At 32.0% G+C, this 20,368-nt stretch overlaps 2 protein-coding genes across 2 annotated transcripts in view; one reads left to right on the top strand and one right to left on the bottom strand.

Annotated features, from left to right (window-relative positions):
- Window positions 1–11,604, bottom strand: part of LOC134267019 (adhesion G-protein coupled receptor G7-like) — a 30,375-nt gene extending 18,771 nt beyond the window's left edge. Inside the window, exons 1-11 of the mRNA XM_062749248.1 lie at window positions 11,547–11,604; window positions 10,697–10,908; window positions 10,176–10,254; window positions 9,692–9,793; window positions 8,084–8,252; window positions 7,921–7,962; window positions 7,576–7,667; window positions 7,213–7,335; window positions 5,500–5,574; window positions 5,048–5,125; window positions 4,696–4,721 (exon numbers count right to left, since the gene is read on the bottom strand). Of these exons, the coding sequence (XP_062605232.1) occupies window positions 4,696–4,721; window positions 5,048–5,125; window positions 5,500–5,574; window positions 7,213–7,335; window positions 7,576–7,667; window positions 7,921–7,962; window positions 8,084–8,252; window positions 9,692–9,793; window positions 10,176–10,254; window positions 10,697–10,908; window positions 11,547–11,604 (1,056 nt within the window). The remainder of the gene's footprint in view (window positions 1–4,695; window positions 4,722–5,047; window positions 5,126–5,499; window positions 5,575–7,212; window positions 7,336–7,575; window positions 7,668–7,920; window positions 7,963–8,083; window positions 8,253–9,691; window positions 9,794–10,175; window positions 10,255–10,696; window positions 10,909–11,546) is intronic.
- A 4,380-nt stretch (window positions 11,605–15,984) lies between these two features.
- LOC134267028 (monocarboxylate transporter 9-like) lies at window positions 15,985–20,368 on the top strand. Its single transcript, XM_062749258.1, has 5 exons — window positions 15,985–16,208; window positions 16,794–16,937; window positions 17,240–17,386; window positions 17,686–18,906; window positions 20,132–20,368. The coding sequence occupies exons 1-5, from the start codon at window positions 16,145–16,147 to the stop codon at window positions 20,314–20,316; spliced, it is 1,761 nt and encodes a 586-aa protein (XP_062605242.1). The 5' UTR covers window positions 15,985–16,144; the 3' UTR covers window positions 20,317–20,368.

A 20,368-nucleotide genomic window follows, 5' to 3' on the forward strand; every position in this document is an offset into this window, starting at 1 on the left:
TAGAAAAATATTAAGCTTTGATATATAACATACATAAAAACTGATTTTTTTTAATTCGAGCTGAACTTGATATATATATTTTCTTTATCAGCATAAAATATTTTGTAAAAATAATCTTCCCAAGTTGATATTTGTATTTTAATGAAATCTAGGTTTATTAACAAATTAAATATGAAAGTAGTCTATGATCAACTTTAACATAAGTATATCCTACATTATTTCTGAGTTAAAGTATAATATTAACATGAAATTGTATATTATGTTTAGAAAAAGAGTAATCCTATGCTATTGAATATTCCTATCAGTATGCTAAGATATATGAATTGAAGGAAAAAAAAACATTGTATGAAATAAATTATATAGATTTTAAGTCAAACCTATGAAACACTGAAAATAAAAGCCAAAACATTCAAGTATTTAATTCAGAAACAAATACTTGCATTTTCTATTTTAGATTACCATTAAAAATATTGTGTTTATTATTGTTTAACAGGTTTGGACGATTTCCATGGAGGTCAAGAGCAATAACTTTCTTATTAATTTACAGAACATTAAACTATGTTCTATAGCTAATACTTTATCTGCGAAACTGTAGCTCTCTGCTTTAGATAAAGCAGAGAGAATTCGAAGATCCATGTGTTATACCCTTTGATTTACGCTGCGGCCTTTTTTTTTTTTTGTCGCTCACTTCGAGCATTTTTTCTGGTATTTTTAGATTTCCCTGCTTAAAGAATGATACGTGATAATTAATCATGCATTTCAAAACTATTTTTGATATTATATTTTCCTTACAAAGGTCCCCAAATAGCCATTTATGGTTTTCAAATATCGGTTGAAAATATTTCCATTCCGACGTCAATGTTGAAGATCTTGCTCTATCTTTCAAAGAACCTATGCACACCCTAGTATAGGCAGAAAATGTATGATTAATTATCGGATACAACTTCTAAAGAGGAAAAGGCATAAAATACAAGAAATAATACCCGAAGTGAGTGAACAAAATACAGCTGCTTAAATCGAAGGATTTTTACGACGCTTCTGTCTGTAGCTTTGTTTTATTTGTCCGAATTTTCTTAGCAGAAAGCTACTGTTCTGCAGCTACTACCCAGCAGGCACACAACGTTGTTTAAACGTTGAATATTAGTTAAAGTTGGGTTTAGACGTTGATAAATCTAGATTCAATATTGATTCAACGTTGACTTTTCCACGTTGAAAATTTAACGTTGAATCAACATTGAATTCAAATTGAGTTGGATTGCCAACATTGATTCAACATCGGATCTTCGCTGAGGGGGCCAATCCTATTTTTTGCTGATAGATAATTTGGACTATGATAGTGTCGGACTATAACACTGTCGGACCATTACAAGGTCGGACTTGACAAAGTATCACTACTGTATATCATTACTAACTATTATAACTAACAAGGATGGTAAATATAGAATTCTTTTTCACATTCAATAATAAATATGAATTCAGTACGAATTTGCCAAAGTACGAATTAAGAGGATACGCAGTAGGACATCTAGAAAATATTCAAAAAGACAGCAAAACACAACCCTCAGGACTCAACATCAAGATTTAATAAAAAAAAATACTCTTTAAAGAAAACATTTCGGCATGTCAGAGTACTAGTATCATTGAAGAGACATAATTTGTCGAAATGCATATCTGGTGCATCAAAAGTTGTACCGTATAAGATTTGCATCTTATCTTGGAATGGTTTCATGTTATGGACTATTTCATGACCACATGAGAAAATACAAAACGTTTGTAAATGCTCGGGTTTTGTAACATGATTAATTTATAAAATGTATTTTGGTGAAAATTATTGTAACACAATTAACTATTGATAGGAAATTAAACACTTACTGTTTAAAATATATAAATTTTTTTTCTACCGTATGTTTTCATTTAAGGGATTGATTTTCATAAACAACAATAACATTAGAGCCACATGGAAAATAGTTTGAAATATAAAGCACTGTATTTTTTCAGAAATGATTTTTATGTGCAGAGCATGAAATGAAGAAATTGAACATAGAGAATAGAAAGAGTAACGATTTATTACCACAACATTAAATATAATATATGAGGTGCATATGAAAATAATACTTGATATTATACCTATTTAAATCATGTTAGAAAACATCATGGAGCGATGATTCCTAAGTCAGAAAATCACAATGTTGTATGTGAATGTAAGAAAAAATATATCTGTGATGAGGAGTTATCTTTCTTCTAAATATTTCTTCATGTGAAAAAAAAGTCATTCTCATTAAAATACTGTAATAAGTACTTGAAATTTTAAACCATTTTTAAAATGGTATTTAAAAAGATACAACTTATTCAATTTATAAGGCATTTGTGTTGGATTTAAATGTTTTATTATTAAATATAATAAGATAATTACAAAGACATTTGCAAAAGAAATAGAAAGTAATGTTCCCATCTTATCTTTGATCTCATCAAATTGACTACTCAGAGGTCTCAGGAAACTGAGTAAGAAAACTGAGTAGTATTACTATTTTGTACTTTGAAAGTTCTCTGTCTTGTCAGAGGGTCGCTATCCCTTCAACAATTATAAAGGCATCTAAGCAACCGTGCAATAAAACGGTTGAAATTTAAAGTATTTTATTACTAAATGACACCCCCTTTCCAAAATAAATAATTGAATAAATGTTGAATCAACTGTTTTTCAACATATAATCAACGTTGATTATCAATGTTGATTCAATGTTAAGACTTCAACATTGATACAAATTTTCAAAATCTAACAAAAAATCAATGTTGAATCAACATAGAAAAACAACGTTGATTCAAAGTTTATTCAATGTTGTGTGCCTGCTGGGTACTGAGTAATCCTTCTGACCAATCAGATGATGTATATTTATAATAACTTTCAATTATCGGTCTTGATATCCATATCTGGAAATGGTCCAGACCTAGTAATGACTGAGAAGAGGTTTTCTAGAAATAAAATTCTACCTAATGCCATTGTTTTCTGATGTGTTTCCGAACAAAAACAAGAATAATTTTCTTAAGATTGATCTATTTAAATCGGTAAAAAAATGATTATTCGAAGTTTGCTTATCATGTATGAATGTTTCCTTTTCAAAGCTTTAAATATCTATAAAAATAAATGATAAAAACAAGTTCTTATGAAGATCTATTGTGGAATATTTATGCCAAGCACTTTTTTATACGATGGCCGATATAAGCCTGTACAAATTCCGACTGCTTTTAAAATTTGTACATCTAAAATGTACATTGACATGTACATTTTGCAATGACAGTGCACACTTCGTGTTCTTAACTTTTTTCTGTACATGTACATTTTGCAATGACAGTGCACACTTTGTGCTCTTAATTTTTGTCTGTACATGTACAAAATGGCAAAAAGGCAAATGTCAAAACGTGAGCGGTTGAAACGCATATGCTCTTAATTACAATTCCTGGTCGGCGAAAAACCATTAAATATGAATAAAAGTGTACAACGGGAAAAGTTGAACAATTAATATCAAAACAAGATTTGTTTTGTAAAACACTATGCCAGCAATGATAACACAATTCGGGGGTGGGACGTAGACGTAGTATACACCTGTAAGATGTTTTAAGGGTAGCAAAGTCGAAAACACTTAAAACCTTTTGTTTTTTCAAGAAAGTATTGTGTTATGGTTAATTACTGAATACTTTATGAAACGCAATGTTAAAGTTTTTCAAATGATGGTCAAAGGTTACAGTTGAGGTCACAAATTAATCTTACGTTATATTATGGTTAGACTCTTACTCGATTATAAAATGTCCTTTGCAACTTCCCTTTACTTTTGATCAAAAAGGAGTGTAAACTATATAGTCATCATTTTCTGGGTTGGATGGGGGCAATTCATTGTATAAGAAATGTTTGTGGAAGATGATTTTAATCTATGGGAATTTAATTCTTTTCAGTAAAAGGAGACAAATTTTATCATTAGTTTTAATGTTTACAAGAATGTTTACATTTTCTTTTAATATTTCTCATCCTTTTTATCGCAAAATTAATCTTCTCGGTGCCTTGTCTAATCTAATTCATATTTAATCGTTTTTCGCCGACCAGGAATTGTAATCAGAAGCAAATGTGTTTCAACCGTTCACGTTTTGACATTTGCCTTTTTGTCATTTTGTACATGTACAGACAAAAGTTGAGAGCATAAAGTGTGCACTGTCATTGCAAAATGTACATGTACAGAAAAAAGTTAAGAACACGAAGTGTGCACTGTCATTGCAAAATGTACATGTCAATGTACATTTTAGATGTACAAATTTCAATAGCAGTCGAAATATGTACAGGCTGATATCGGCCATCGTATTTTTATCATTTCAAGTCAAAATAACTTGCTGGTCGAGATGCACCATTTTTTTTTATCTCATCTAGTCAGGATATTTGCAATTAATATGCCACAGTAAAGATCAGACAAAGTAATAAATTACAGTGACTGCATTTGAAAATTATTATGACATGTGTGCATCAGCACGTACATAATACGCTCTGTATTGCCATATGGCATATAATAATATCAATTTCATGATATTGCATTTACTATAACAGACAAAAACGATTCCAATGAGATTCAATAAAGTGGCTTGATATTTTATGCTATGGTTAATGTTAAAAATATTTTTTGAAAAAGATGCATTGAAAACCCCCAAAAATACCTGTATGGAAGCCTCTGTAATTTCATCTGTAAGCAAAAGTCCTGTAAAAATATAAGTTCTTAACCATAAGAAATCGGGAAATATGGCATTATTTTTTCCCTAAAACAAACACTTGCTTTAAGAGAAATTGTTAACTTTGAGGTCAGTATTATTTCGCAATACATAATTTCTCATTGGCACAAAAATATAAATAGCTTTGACTAAAAGAATAATAGAAAATCATGTATATCTGTATCAAACACGCTAATTTAGATCTTGTAGTCTTGAGTTAAAAATTTTTCAATTTTTATGTGTTTTACAAATTAGTAAAGACAGCTTTAAAAGTAACTGTCAGGAAACCTTCGTAGCTTACCTTGGCCTATGTCGACAGTTACTGTTAAGGAAGAACTTGGTGTGTTTTGCGATGACATGGATATAGAGAATTGATCACCTGCCAAAAGGATAAATTTTATAAAATTTAATGTTTCCATTTTATCCGACAAAATAAATGTATGATAACATAATTTCAAAAAATAGTTTCTACTACATTAACATATCTATATAATTTAGGTATCATATACCAAATTATATAAAATTATAGGTCTAATTCATGTGTTAATTAATCGGGCTTTTTATAGAACCTTGTCAATTAACACTTCCCAAGTTTAATTAAGAACTTGACAAATTGTCCATTACAATATTTCTCAGTACAGTTTGCTTACGCATAACATGTACATTTATATTAAGAAGCTTAAGTTTAATAAATAAATAAATTATTTTAATTCATTTTTTTTATATTTAACATTAAAAACCTTTAATTCTTACGTTGGTTGGCTGAGCTGCTTATATAAGGCTGTTCTGTGACGTCCTCAGATGAAACCTCTGTTACAGTGGACTTACCTGAAAAAACTTCCAATGATATTCAGTTCTAAAATCTAAAATGGATTGGGGGGGGGGGTGAATCCAGTGTAGATGGATCCATATCAACACTGGATTTCTACATGAAAAAGGAAAACAGCAAACAAAACCAAAAGGAATGATTAAATAAAAACAGGAAACAATAGATTTACTATATTCCTCTTCAGTTTTTCCATTGAATAATTATGTTCTCATAATGTATACATTATATTTAGGCTTCCTAAAAAAGCAAGTATATCACATATTTGATGGTTTCTAAGAAGATGATGTATTGGAATATATTATACTTTCATGTAAATTACTTGAATCTGATTTGTCAAGAAACATTGGTTAAAAAACACTATTACTCACTGAATAATGAAGCCACACCCTCCTGTGTAGCAACAGTCAACACTGCTTGACGACAGGTGATATTCCAAAAAATAGCGACTGTGCAGAATTTATGCGCGCACGGTTCACTATTAAATATATTGTATAAAACATTCAGTATAATATAATAAATATTGCATGTAGTTGAGTGTAACATTGAAAATTTTCACCCCTAGAAAACCATTGTCACCCTCGACTGCACCTCGGTGGATAATGGTTTTCTTGGGGTGAAAATTTTCAATGTTACACTCAACTACATGCAATATTTATATAAGGTATACTTATTGAAGCACATTCAAAATTGAGCTCAAATACTGGTGGATTATATTAAACAGCTTTGAATTTCAGTCTTGTGAAGAGTGACAGAAATATTGTGATGGGATAGGTTCAGAACATTCCCATACTAGAAAAAAAAGCTTCTTTCCAAGTTTCTTTTATTTATTTGGATTTAAAGGGGGAACATTTAATGCTTTACGCACCGTTTGGAATAAATTCAAGACCACTGTCAATTTTTCTGACGAAGAAAAATAAAAACAGTGCTAATTAATTATTAATTTATTTTTAATTGTTTGCCCTACCCATACCTTTAATGTATTAAACAGCTACTGCTAATCATTATTGCAAGAATTTATCTTTATTCTTGCACGTGAAAACAAACACTATATCTTATAATAATTTCGTTTTGTACACAAAAAAAAATTGAAAAATTAAGTACTCGCATCCTTGAACTTCTTTGGTTCTAGGATGTAAGGGTACAATGTAGTTAGTATAGGATTGTTGAGTTCTCAATGTTAATAGTGAACTCTGCATCCCCCGTCCCATGTCAATTTTAAGGATAGCTCCTTAGCAACACTGTATAGATGGACATCTCACTCCGGCTTGGAAAGTTGAAAAATATTTCTTGACACGGAGCCATATTATTCCACAGGAGCAGACTTAAATAATAGTGCAAGAATAAAATAAAGAAAGAGATTTTTATGTATATAGTTTATGGAAATCATGATTAAAAATTCGTGCATCAAAATTAATAGCAAGAAAATTAGCGCTGGCAGAAAAAATCTAGAGAATTAAATCAGGTAGAAAGTTCATTTTTCGAAGATTCCAGAAATCTGGAGTAGCAATTAAGTAGATTCCAGAAAATAGACATTAACGAGCATAATCAAATATTAAATATGAGGGATAATCTTTTCTTTTAAAATTATACATATTCTTTAATTAAACAACATAAACAATTCATTTTTTTAAGTATACCACATAAAGAGATAGATTCGTCACTTCCGGTGGGGCAATCCCCACGTCCATTACACAGAAGATTCCGTGAAATACAGAACATTGACGTACATCCGTACTCTTCATCACGTGATGCGCAGGAGCCGGAGAAAAATGAACGGATACAACAATGTGCGACAAAAATTAACAGCAAGTTATGTATCTAAGAACACAACAAAATGAATTTTGTTGCTTTTGTGTGATGTTAATTTGTCCCAAGATGGAAGTTTTAAAATATGTTCTGAAACTTCATCCTTTTTGTAAGACAATGTATGTTGATGACATTTTGTTTTTGATTTTTAAAAATGTTAGAAAGGTTTTTAAAATTTGAAGTTTAATTCTTACTTATTTCACAAATAAACATTTGATGGATACTGCAATTTTCGTAGAAAGGATCCACTCTATTTTCTGTTATGTTAATCCCTTCACAGTTGGATCTAAGTGGAGTGAAAAGAATTCAACTTTTTTTGAAATGGTAAACTATACATACTTTAAAGTTTCATATATTTCATTTCAAATATGATTTAATAGTTCACATAAGCTTTGCAAGGGTTGATTCTTTATCACAATCATCCGCTTTAAATAATAAATACATATTTCGCACTTTATACCGCGTAGATAATAAGTATTCTTCACACATTAGTTTTAGCTATGTTTGTGTAAAGCAATCAGAGAAACGCCTGTACTAACCCGAAAGAACCTAGGTCCACCCAGTACTGATTATATGGCAAGCTAAAAATCACATAGGAAGTACGTTATGTCATAATGCTAAGATTCATGGTCGCAGGCAATGAATTTGTCATGTTCTAAATTTTAGTTGTAATTACAAAATTTACAACATGATTTAGAATACCTCAAGTTTTGTGTGAGGAAGTTAAGTTCACTTCTGCTGTGAAAACGAGCAAGATCCGCGCCTTGTCGTCTGCACGTGTTTCGTCCATCGTACCACCCAGAGGGTGCTGCCATCACTTTGATGCAGTGTTTTGAAATAGTCATGATCCATCCTAATTCTGTGTGACACTCTACAAATGAATCATTCCTTTTAAAAAACATTTTAAAAGAAAAAGGCAACAATAACGAACAATGGCCCAGCTCATGAAGAAAACATACAAACAACATAAATCTGTAAAGGGCATCAAACACAAACACCTGGAAATTCCAGGGTTGGGATTAGGTACGAATGAAAAGTAAGCACCCCCTGTTGACCGGTCACATCCGTCATGAGTCCTATTTAGTGATCAAAAGGATGGAACATCCCGTAATCAATTCAGAGTAAAAACAAAGGCCCTTGCATGAAATAAGACAGAATGAGAGACAAGGTCATTATAATGATCGACTTCTTTGAAAAAAAAAATTACAAAATGCCGACTTCTACTTCGATCTTGAAATCCTTGTAACATCAACTTATCCGCCAGTAGTCTGCTTCGGTTTAAAAACTGTTTGTACTCGGAGTTTTCTCTCGAGTCTCGAAAAAGTTAGGAGATGCTAGAGGGTAATTATCATATAAATGAGGAAAGCTTACGATGGAAAAGTTGAAATCATCTTGTCTGTCATACAATTTTGTTGTTAGTTTGCCTATATTGTCTATTGACAGTAAAACATTCGAATACGAAACAGATGCACAAGAATCTGTGGTGCCTTTTATTACAAGCTCACTGTAATATATTGAATCGACATGAAATGAAAATAAACATTGTAAATTGATAATAATCGTCTATAAATCCAAAGGTCAAGAATTAGAAGGCCACAGCATGTGTTTGCTTTTTCTCGAGTAAAATTTTTAAAGTCTGCTTCATAGGAAAATTTTAAAAAGTTAGCGAATAAAGGAACATAATAAGTGCCCATCTGCATTCCAACATTTTGTTGGAAGACCTGGTCTCCGAAGACTACACAAGTGTTGTCTATGAGGAATTCAAGCATCTTTTTAACATGAACTTCATTTATGTGTAGAATCAGATTGATTTAAAAGAAGGTAATTTTGTTGATGAACAATCACAAGATAGATTGAGTTCCATTTCTTTTTAAAGAAACGGTTGTCTGTTTTATCGAGAGAGAAAAAAAAGAAAGAAAAAAAAGACACAGCTTTTAGTTTATTGTGGGGGGTAGTGGTATATATACGGTACAGAAAAGTCGTACATTTTAATCTTACAGGCTTGAAACAGCTTTATTATTTTATAAATATATTATAAACTTTCCTTTCTTACAATAGTATGAAATCGCATACTCAACATCTTTGAAAGAAGATGGGGGAACAAGGCGCGCAGAATGCCTATAGCGTTGGAAATTAAGAAATCATATTCATTATGTAAATAATCTTTGAAATTTGAAAATGAAAAATTAATAATAAAAGTAATAGAATACCTGAAAATTAATAAAACTTTAAGTCATATAGCAAAAAGTACATTAAACCACGGTTAGCTTAATGTGTTAATGTAAATGATGAAAATAAGTTCACCCCCACCTACGCTCTTTGCCTGACAAATAAAACGATTGCTTTCATCGCATGGCACTGCCGTCCACCAGCTGTTCCTTAGAATCACACACAAATTGTCACCGGAATTTCCTGATAAAGAGTACAAAAGATTTAACATCAATTACAGCATATATTTGCCTAAATGAAAATCAATCTATTTTCAACGGATGTTGTTACGTGAATTTTGGCATGCGTCTCGAACAACGTAGTCTTGAATCCAATGGATATGTCAAAGTGATTTAGAAGTGCGACGCAGTTTTCTTTTAGTATTTAATACTATAAAGAAATTTAATCCTCAATGTTTTGCATCTCCTGCGAAATATTTTTTTTCCAGTTCAAGATAGCGGGTATAAGATTGACTTTAATAATTGATAATTATATTTTAATTATTCAATTATCCTATTTTATTTAAATACATGTCTACACTTAAAGCTACTCTACAAATTATAGTTAAACGTCTTGTTAGTGTTACCTATTAAATTTGTGGATCCGCCTCTAAAACTGGAGAAAGCGCTGATATCAGATCCAGATGCCCATGTCCAAGATGATAGCTGAAATATCAACAGATTTTTTTTAGAAAAAAAAGCCGCCATTTTTTGAGCAAGTAAACTAAAAAAACTGGAAGTCCAGATTTGAATAGCTAGTTTTTCTGTAACAAAAAAAAATTTAAATCCAAAAAATTTAAAATTTTCTTGATTATAAATTGTTTCATTTGTCCGTAAAAAGCAGACGGGTTGTGTGACCATGGTCGACAGGGGATTCTTACTCCCCAATAGCATCTGATCCCATCTCTGATACTTTAAAAATTAGGTGAGTGTTAAATTTGCTTTGCTGTCTTGATCCCATATTTCTAATCTGTTAATTAAGGGTCCGCGTTTGCTCTGTTTCCAATGTGTATTTATCCTATGGATATGCGCTTATTTTCGTTATCTATAATTTATGAAAACGCAAGTTTTGGTCTTCGACCAGTAGAGAAAGTGGAACAATATTTACATTTCCTTGAAGTCCTATCCAGTAAGGTTCTGATCGGCGTTGAATGACCTCGGTTTGAACAAAGTGTTGATCGGCTGCAGTGATGAAGCAGGCGAGGTCTCCTTCTGGAAACAGACGACAATAAGCACGTGCTTCCCGCCAAGCACGCGGCTCTGGAAACGACTTATAGCAATGGTCGAGGTGAAATGTCCACCCTTGGTAACAAGATTTTTCTGTTAATAAGATTGGTGTTTAGTTTTCTGTTAATTCATTACATATAAGATTTCAGTAGAATTGTGTGACATTATCAATATCTTTATGTGAAACTTGAAAGACTTTTATTGTGGTACACTTGCATGAATTTGTGTTAGATATACATATATGAATGAGAGAACTTTAGTAAGAAGATTTTCAGTTATGTGGCGGATAAACGGTGTACTCAGATATTATCATGTTCCATATTTTAAGTATTTTTAATGTATGGAAGTGTTTAGTTGAGTAAGACTAAGAACCTTATATATCCTTTTAATTAAGTATACAAAATGAAAATTTTAAACCCCCCCCCTCCTCCACCGGATCTTTTGTGATAAAGTCACCTTGAGAAGATATATATACTTCACCAGGCTTGATTACTTCTCATTCTTTTTTATTTTTTAATTGAAAAATATGCGTGCATGTGTGTTGGTATATAGGGGAAAAATTAAAATAACGTCACAGAAAGTTTTCCAAAATTATGATTAACTTGAAATGAATTTGCTATTTAGTGTTACGGAAAAGATCTTTAAGTATATACATGTACTTTCGCATATATACTAGTTGTATTAAGTGTTATTTGTAAATTAACATTTAATTGCGTTATTTGAAAAAATACCTGCTACAATAGTAGAAAATATCCCCATTAGTTCCAGGAAATTACTCAGTGTATCCATTTAACCGTAAAACTGAACAAAAGTCGTCTTGACGAGTGATTCCGGAGGTAAATTTTGTGCTTTCCAGTATAGAGCTAAAGACAGCTATGATCCTGTAACATTTGATTTGAGAAATAATACTGCGAAGCATCTTCGATAAGAAAAGAATTGCTTTGTCGTTAATCAGTATGATGACAGATAAAACAGATTCAGTGCTTGGATACATTGCAGATAATTCATTGGTTTTAAAAATCATGACATTGTATTAAATATTTGCCCAGCTGTTAGTATTCCACTGAGGGTTTTTTTATGATTACATGTAGTTCCATTTTTAAGACTATATTGAAATCATCATTCTGGAAAAGAAATTTGAAAATAAAGCCCTACATTAAAATGTTTCTTCAAAATACTTTAATGACATTAAGGATTGAATATCTATAATAGGAGCTATTTTTAGGCACTAATCCAGGATTTTTTTTTCAGGGGAAGGGGTGGGGGTGGGCCGGGGCGTTCCAACCCCAACTATACACTGTGCAATCACCACCTGCCTTGTGAAAAAACATATTTGCTGTAAATTTTAATTTAAATAAATTCGTCTTTTTCCGTAAAATTCAATTGTTATAATGTTTTATTTCCAATAATATGATTTATTTATTTATTCATTCATTTATTTATTTGTATTTTTTTTCAAGCGCTTATCCCTATGAGCTGTGTAAAAATGAAGTCTCCGGAAAGCTGTCGGGTTTCTTTTTTTACATTACTTTTCGAGGTTTATATCCGGTATCTATTTTACGCCGTGAATATTGGCTGGACAGGGCAGGTGCCTGAGGTAGGTAAATAGAAAGGACACAACACTTCTAGCTTGTGACGATAGGTACATGTAATGTGCGAACTGTTAGTGTTAATCTAGATCTTGATAAGCATAAAAATCGAGCAGAATACAGATACTAAAATAGACAGGTGATAGATACATGTGTTCACAATCATGATGTGTATTGTAACATTAAACAGGTTGGGACCAATCGCCCAAATGGGATATAATAGTCCGTTCGTTTGGGATATAGTATCCCAAATGGGCTATAAATTTACAGTGCAAAATGAAATTGAAATTGATTTTTTTTTATTTTGACAATAAATATCATAAATCCGCAAAATCGCCGCATCAAAAACACTTAAAAAGGAATAACTTTTGGTGAGCAAGTTTTTCTGCAACCCTACAGTTTGTAAGATTGATCCCCAAGAAGTTAAGGAACTTCCAAGGGATCAATCTCCTAAACAATGGGCATATAGGAAAACTTGTCAACCAAAAGTTATTCATTTTTAAGTGTCCTGATGCGGATTTATGATATTTATAGCCAAAATAAAAAACTTCAATTTTTGCATTGTAAATTTATAGCCTATTTGGTACATGTATATTATATCCTAAACGGACTATTATATCCCAGTTGGGTGATTGGTCCCAACCTGTTAAATTGTGATTAATATTATCAAATATGCTGAAGTTCCTGTGGAAGAACAAAGAGTCTTACGGTGTTAGCTAAGATTAAAATTAAAGGTTATCAATTATTAAATTTCAGTTAAATTTACGAATCTATATACATGTACTTGTGTACTCACAACTGGTTATGTCAAAGACTAGTATACAGTCATTAAGGGTAATCCAAATCACCCCGCATTTCACAACACTCGGTAATTTACCTTATCGCGATATCTTATACAAGACATGCACAGGTTTGATAACCAAATACGGCAAATAATCATTAACAACATGGTTTATACTTATTACATACAAAAAATAAAGAGGTAAACTTAATGGGTTATGCATTAATTAAAAAAAAAATTATTTCATTCATTAACTTGCTATCCTTCTTGTCTGCAGTCTAAATGTATGAAAAAGTGATTCAGAATACCCTAAATGACTGTACAAATCACTGAAAGATGATAATTAAACATTTTGAAGGTGACTGATAAACATGCATGACGAAAAAAGATTATTTCTAACATTCTTTTCAGTTACTATTATAGTAATGTTTGTAAGAACTAGTTCTAAGAATAACTGAGATGAAACTATCGACTATATATTTACAGTTTATTAATACACAATAATAGTCTAATGAATATACACGAAAAAAGCATATTTTTGGCGGGGCTGAAAGAGGATAACCATACATTTCCTCTCTACACATTCAATAGACATGTAATCAAATTCTATGGTAAAAGAAAAAAATATGTTCTACACTGTAATAATTATATGTACACTTGTATATTTGCCATTAAACTAATTAAGATCCCCCCTACCCCCAATCTAAATCATGCAGCCACTCGCTCTTTATTTACAGCATAATGTAATTAACATTAAACGAGAAGTCAATGAGTTTTATGACATAAAAAGATCAGTGTCAGTTAAAACATACATATATAAGTATAAAAAAATTTATTTCAAAATATTTGCCAGTTTTATTTGAAAATAAATGTGTATAATTGGTGTGTTGGTATATGTTGAAATATTAGCAGAAACTCAAAGAATGCTTGAAATTTATGCGCTTATGATCATTTCAAATGATTGTATTCAATGAATCATTTTGAGCTCGAGGGTTGTTGAAATCAAATTTAGAATCTACCTGAAAAAAATGTATCAATCTACATTGCAAATACATGCATGTAGTAGTACTTGGATTCGATGAGGCAGCTGCTTAGAGTTTGACAGCATCACAAGATCAATGACTTTGATTGACAGGTCAAACGATTCAAGCTCATGGACTTTGTGTATCAGTTGAACTTGAGGCAGAAAAAGGTTGGTGACTGTATGGACCTATAGACTAAGTATATACTTAGTATATAGATCCCTGGTGACTGCAAAACAAGTGGTTTTGACATAAATAAAGAATACACTACCTGAGCCCACCAGCTTAAGAAATCATGAAAAGAAATTGGCACATATGTTAATGTATGAAAATATTAGAATGGTTGATCGGTTGTACATTTTTATGACATGTAAAATATTTCTAAATTGACATTTGTTTTAACTCTTCCACACATTACAGGGCTCCCACTGGACCAAAAACATTTTTCGCCACTTTTCGCGACAAAAGGAAAGACATACTTACATCTGATTTCTCGACAATGCAATGCACTTTATGTTATTCAATTGTTTTTATTATTTTTATCACAGACATTGATTTAAAATTGTAATGTTTAAAGCTTATGGTAGTATCCATTAAAAAAAAAAACTAATGTTGGAATTATACAATTAATTTCATATTAAATTGATATCGGCCAACTCTTGACAGAAAATGTCCTCTTGTTTATATTTTTTTTTTTTGCCTGGGAGGGGGGGGGGGGGGGCTACAGACATAGTAAATATAATATATGACATTTTTTAAAAATGGAAATTTTCATCATTTCATTAATTAAGAAAAATGAGAAAAGAAGTATAATTAAAAAGTAATGAAATTAGGTTTAAAACTTGACTTTATTTTAACAACTTGGAGACTCCAATGGGTTTAATATGCAAGCTCGTGTAATTGTAAATAATTAAGTCTAATTAACTAAGATAATTCTGTTTCCAAACCATTTTCCTTTTCACTCTTTGTCAGTTTATGGTGTAATGTGCACATTTTTCAATTTTTATTAGGTAAAATTTTAAGCCATTCTTTACAATTTTCGTCATGTTTCCCTATTTTCGGTTTAAAAAAAAAACGATCTACATAGATCCAGATTTTGTTGATAAAAATCTTTTAATTAATAATTTCATCTCCTAATAACACTTTATCCCCCCTTGTTTAATCCAAATTATATTATTTCAAGCAATTTTGTAACCCTTTATTGCTCCAGGCTAGTTACCTAGTCAGCTGTGTTCGTTCAAGCGAGACATGATTTCCTACATGTAGGTTTCAGTTTTCACACCTCTGCTGCATTAAATAAACAAAGGGACTTATCTGTATACATTGAATAAACAAAGGAGCTAACCAGGACTCAACAAATTTTGTGCATGGTACATCTAAAAAATTCATTTTCGACACTTATGAATTTCTTTTCGCCACTTTTGAAAAAAATTCGCAATTGACATTTGAATCACAGCTCGAGCACACATTATCACCTTTGTATGGAAACAAACTCATGTATGTTTGTTATTCATTCCATAAATTGGCCTGCTCCTCTTCTAAAAGCTACAACATTTATAATGATTTTATAGACCAAATAAAAATATTTCTTCATTGTAAGGGCAAAGTTTGTTATCAGTGGCAATGTTTTTCAGTCATGAGTGATCAACTTTCATTGGCTAAAGATAATATATAAGTACAAAAAATATTATAGGTAACATAAATTTTGTGCATACATAATGTGCTGACTGAGCATTCATCAAGCAATCCTTTTGCATTCTGCATTGACTCACTTTTCATTTTTTTTTTCAAATTAACCACTTGTATAATTTATATTTATCATACTTGCTTTCTTTTCAGGAGATACAGTGTTATGTGATACATTTATTTAAGAGGGTACTGATGAAATTATGATACAGTGATTGTTGACCTTTCTGCCAGATTTATAGTACAGAAAAATGGACCGAGGCAGGGAAGATGGATACCCTATTGACAGGGGATGGGCCTGGATTGTCCTCATAGGTACTCTTATATATGTATCTATAAATGACCATTTACATTTATTTTCAAAATTCTAAAGACTTCAGAAATTCTTTTTTTCTTTTTTTTTTCAATACAATGATTACATAATCATTCTAATTATTGGTATGCACTTTGTTGACAGGCCATGATAAAAACCCTAAAACAAAAATAAACAATTTTCAACTGATATCAGATTTATTACAATCATGAACGCTTTCTTAGTTTTAAATCACAAAATGTAGTACATCTATCTCTCTTTTCTCTCTCTCTCTTTTCTCTTTCTCTCTCCCTCTCCAACAACAGAAAGTAGGTCTTTCAATAATTTCAAATTGAAGAGGTGAATTTATATACTTGTAGGGGCAGTTTTAGAACTCTTTCCATTAGTTTACTCTGCCAATGACAAAGTTTGAAACTTTTAATTTTATGATCTTTACAAAGAGTAAACATTGTCCCTGTCACTTCTCATTAAAACCACGAAAAACTATTGGCTTTTGCAATGGGTTACTTATATAAGATCAAAATTTTAGCAATATTTGGATGTTAACTTCAGTAACTGTAATATTAATCAGTTTATATTCTTTACAGCCTGCACCTTTCAGCAGCTGTTATTGATTGGGACACACGCCTCATTTGGAATTCTGTTTAATGAGTTCATGGCTAAGTTTGATTCCTCTGCCACCAGCATCTCTATTGCCCTCTCAATACAAACTGTAACCCTCAGCCTCTTAGGTAAGTACTGTTTTCACTTATTACTCACAATGTTTTCTGATGGTTTTGGAGATCCATGATTGTTCTGCTCCCAATTTTAAAAAAGAACTTTTGAGATTTTTGAACTTTTGAACTTGAATACTCCATATATTTCAAAATTTCCTCTGGTGATGGGATAGCTGCAAGACTTCTTTTATACAGTAAGCTAGGCCATGAAAATCATGTTAATAGGCAACCATCTCATTGGCTATGCTGGAGAGCTGTACATTTTAGGAACTAAGGACAATGCTTTCTAATTGAAGAATCTTTTGTTTTTATTTCAGCTCTTCTGGTACTAAACATTGGTCACAGGCTGTTTTCCTATAGAGTTTTTGTCATGTTTGGAGGGGTGATAGGATTCTCAGCTTATATCCTGAATGCTTTCTTACCAAACATTTCCTTCCTGATTCTTTCTCAAGGAATTCTTTATGGTGAGTTCTCCGCTTTTCATTTTTGAGCTTGCTATTGTTAAAATATTAAAATTTTTATGTTTCTGTATGCAAGGATGAATTATGATTTTGGTGTAAAAAAATATATTTGTCACAGTTCTCTTCTTGATATTCAAGTATATGTTTGAAAATTAGAGATGGGTGTACAACTGTGCATTTATCACCTTATTGGGTAATTTTGTTTCTGAAATAACAAAACTTGAACTAGATTATGACATGACTATACAATGTATGTACATGTACTATAGACATGTTTTAATTCATTTCTTTTTTTATTCCAGGAATGACACATGCTTTTACCCATGGACCTTCATTAGTTATTCTAGGACAGTACTTCAAATTATATCGAGGATTGGCTACAACGCTAGCCAATGTTGGTGCCAGCGTAGGCATTCTTCTATCTCCTCTTCTCTTACGGGCATTGTTAAACACATATGAACTTCGTGGAGCTCTAATAATACAGAGTGGGCTTCTGTTGAATTTCTTTGTGGTTGGAGCTCTTTTAAGACCATTGTCTTTCTATGATAAAACATCAAGAAAAAACTCTAAGACATCGGAGAGTAATAATGAAGAACAAACAGAAAAATTATTACAAGATCAGAATACAGACACAAACAATAGCAAACATGAGGAAAATGAGAGGTCACATGCTCAAATGAAAAATGGAGGGTCATTTCCTGTGGAGACAATTAATAGCAGTGAACATCCTCAAGGCGTTCTACAAGGAATATCCAGAAAAGACCATCTTGAACCTTTCAGGAACCGAACATATTCTGACAGTCATAGAGAGACAAAAAAGCGATTTCACCATCAGCATTTAAAGCCAGAAACCCATCATTCTACAAGGTCACTGAACAGAATTATGGACAATGTTGCTGTTAGCGGTGATTTAGCAGTGGCTTCCTGTACAGGAGATATTGTTGGTTCTATGTACAGCATACACAGTCAGGACACAAGGTTAGACAACAAGAATATGAATGCCGGTGGAGAAGTGAAAACGTCCCAAAATAATTGTATGAAAATCTTACAAGAAATCATAGGTTTCCATTGCCTGAAAATAAGAATATTTCAAATCTGGATGGTTGTAGCTTTCTTTGCTATCCTTGGGGCAGCACAGATAATAACTTACATCCCACCCCTAGCTGCCGAGAAAGGCATTGCAGAAAATGAAAGAGTGTTCCTTCTGACTATAGTTGGTGCTTCAGATTTAGGTGGTAAATTCATCCTTATCGTTATAACAAGATTCAACATTGTGCCAAAGGATCTGATGATGGCCGTTGCACTATGGATAGTTAGTTTGGTGATCATGTGCATGCCTTTGATGACTGAGTTCTCTTACTTTGCGACTATATCCACAGTATTTGGATCAAGTACTGGGGTATACTTTTCCTTGTTTCCTGCAGTGCTAGCCGATTTCGTGGGTTTAGAAAATTTATCAGGTGCAATGGGACTTACCATGCTGACCCATGGTCTGAGTTTAACAATAGGAAATCCTATTCTAGGTATGTCTGAATATGAATGGATTTACTGTATACAGAATTATTTTAATCCTGTTATTTGCATGCCTGAAAACAATATTGACCCATCTGTTTTCTTTGAGCCCTTCCTCCATTTTAAATTTGCCCTCTTGTGATGAAAGGGTTGAAAATTAAAAAAAAAATAAAACATTCAAGAATTTCCCTGAATATAGTAAATTATGGTATTTGTTTAAAAAAATTGAATTTTGGTACATGTAAGTCTTTTTTGAAGATAGATTAGGAATATATTAACACCTGTAGTAAAACAGCTGATTGTTATTAGAAATTTATTATACCTCTGTTGATAATACTCGAATTTGATTGGCTGGTAAGAAAACTTTAAAACACAACAATGACTCCATTTGGTACTGTTTACAGCAAAAATGACCTAGGAATCATTGCACGTGGGATATAATGACCCGGTCATTATAATTAATGACCGCTAAATAATGACCTCTTAATCAAAAATTCCTTTCTGAGTGAAGTTAATGCATAAAATAATAATTATTCGAGAAAAACAACATGTTTTAAAATTGTGCATGGTCTGTTTTGCTTTACCATACAGAATACGGTAAAATTTTATCATTAACTCGGTTTACTCATTTCAAAATATCGTTACAATTCAGTTCAATGGAATGTAGAAGTGGCTCTTTAAAGAGTTGAATTCTGTGTTAAATTTTGACTGTGTAGAGGAAAAGTAATCGCTTGTTATAACAATGTATGTCGCTATCAACCAAATATTGTTTTAATAAGTAAATCATGATGCAAAAACTTACACAACTTGCAGTTGCAGACATCAATTGTAAACAACTTCACTATATTGAGTGTAGCGAATCCCGATCAAAGAAAGAATTGATAACAGTTCGAGATTCATACTTTTCAATATATTATATCGGTATAATAAAACAATTGATTACCCCTTTTGAGTTCAACATGGTGAAATAAGGACCCTCGACCTGGCCCACTCGATGACCTGCCCTGACCTCGGCCGCTATGCGCCCTCGGTCAGGTCAGGTCACCTCGTGGGCCAGGTCTTGGGTCCTTATTTAACCATGTTGACCTCTAAAGGGGTAATTAATTGTAAAATATTAACACTTGTAGTAAAACAGCTGATTATTATTAGAAATATATTAACACTTGTAGTAAAACAGCTGATTGTTATTAGAAATATATTAACACTTGTAGTAAAACAGCTGATTGTTATTTACAGGTGTGATCAAGGACAGAACTGGGTCATTTGAGGGATCCTTCTTCTATGCTGGTACCTGTACCATTATAAGTGCCACTGCCATGACGGTCTGTTATTTCTATCAAAAGAAAAGGAATGAGAAACCCGAAAATCGACATGACGTCATAGAGACCATAGTTGTTACTGATGGTACTTGTCAGGGATAGTTTTAATTTGTTTTGTTTTGTTGAATATAACCATTATAGGGACTTTGTTTTA

Source organism: Saccostrea cucullata, unplaced genomic scaffold (assembly GCF_032062105.1).
Source record: "Saccostrea cucullata isolate Sc308-1 unplaced genomic scaffold, CSIRO_AGI_Scuc_v1 ctg248, whole genome shotgun sequence".
Taxonomy (NCBI): Eukaryota; Metazoa; Mollusca; class Bivalvia; order Ostreida; family Ostreidae; genus Saccostrea; species Saccostrea cuccullata.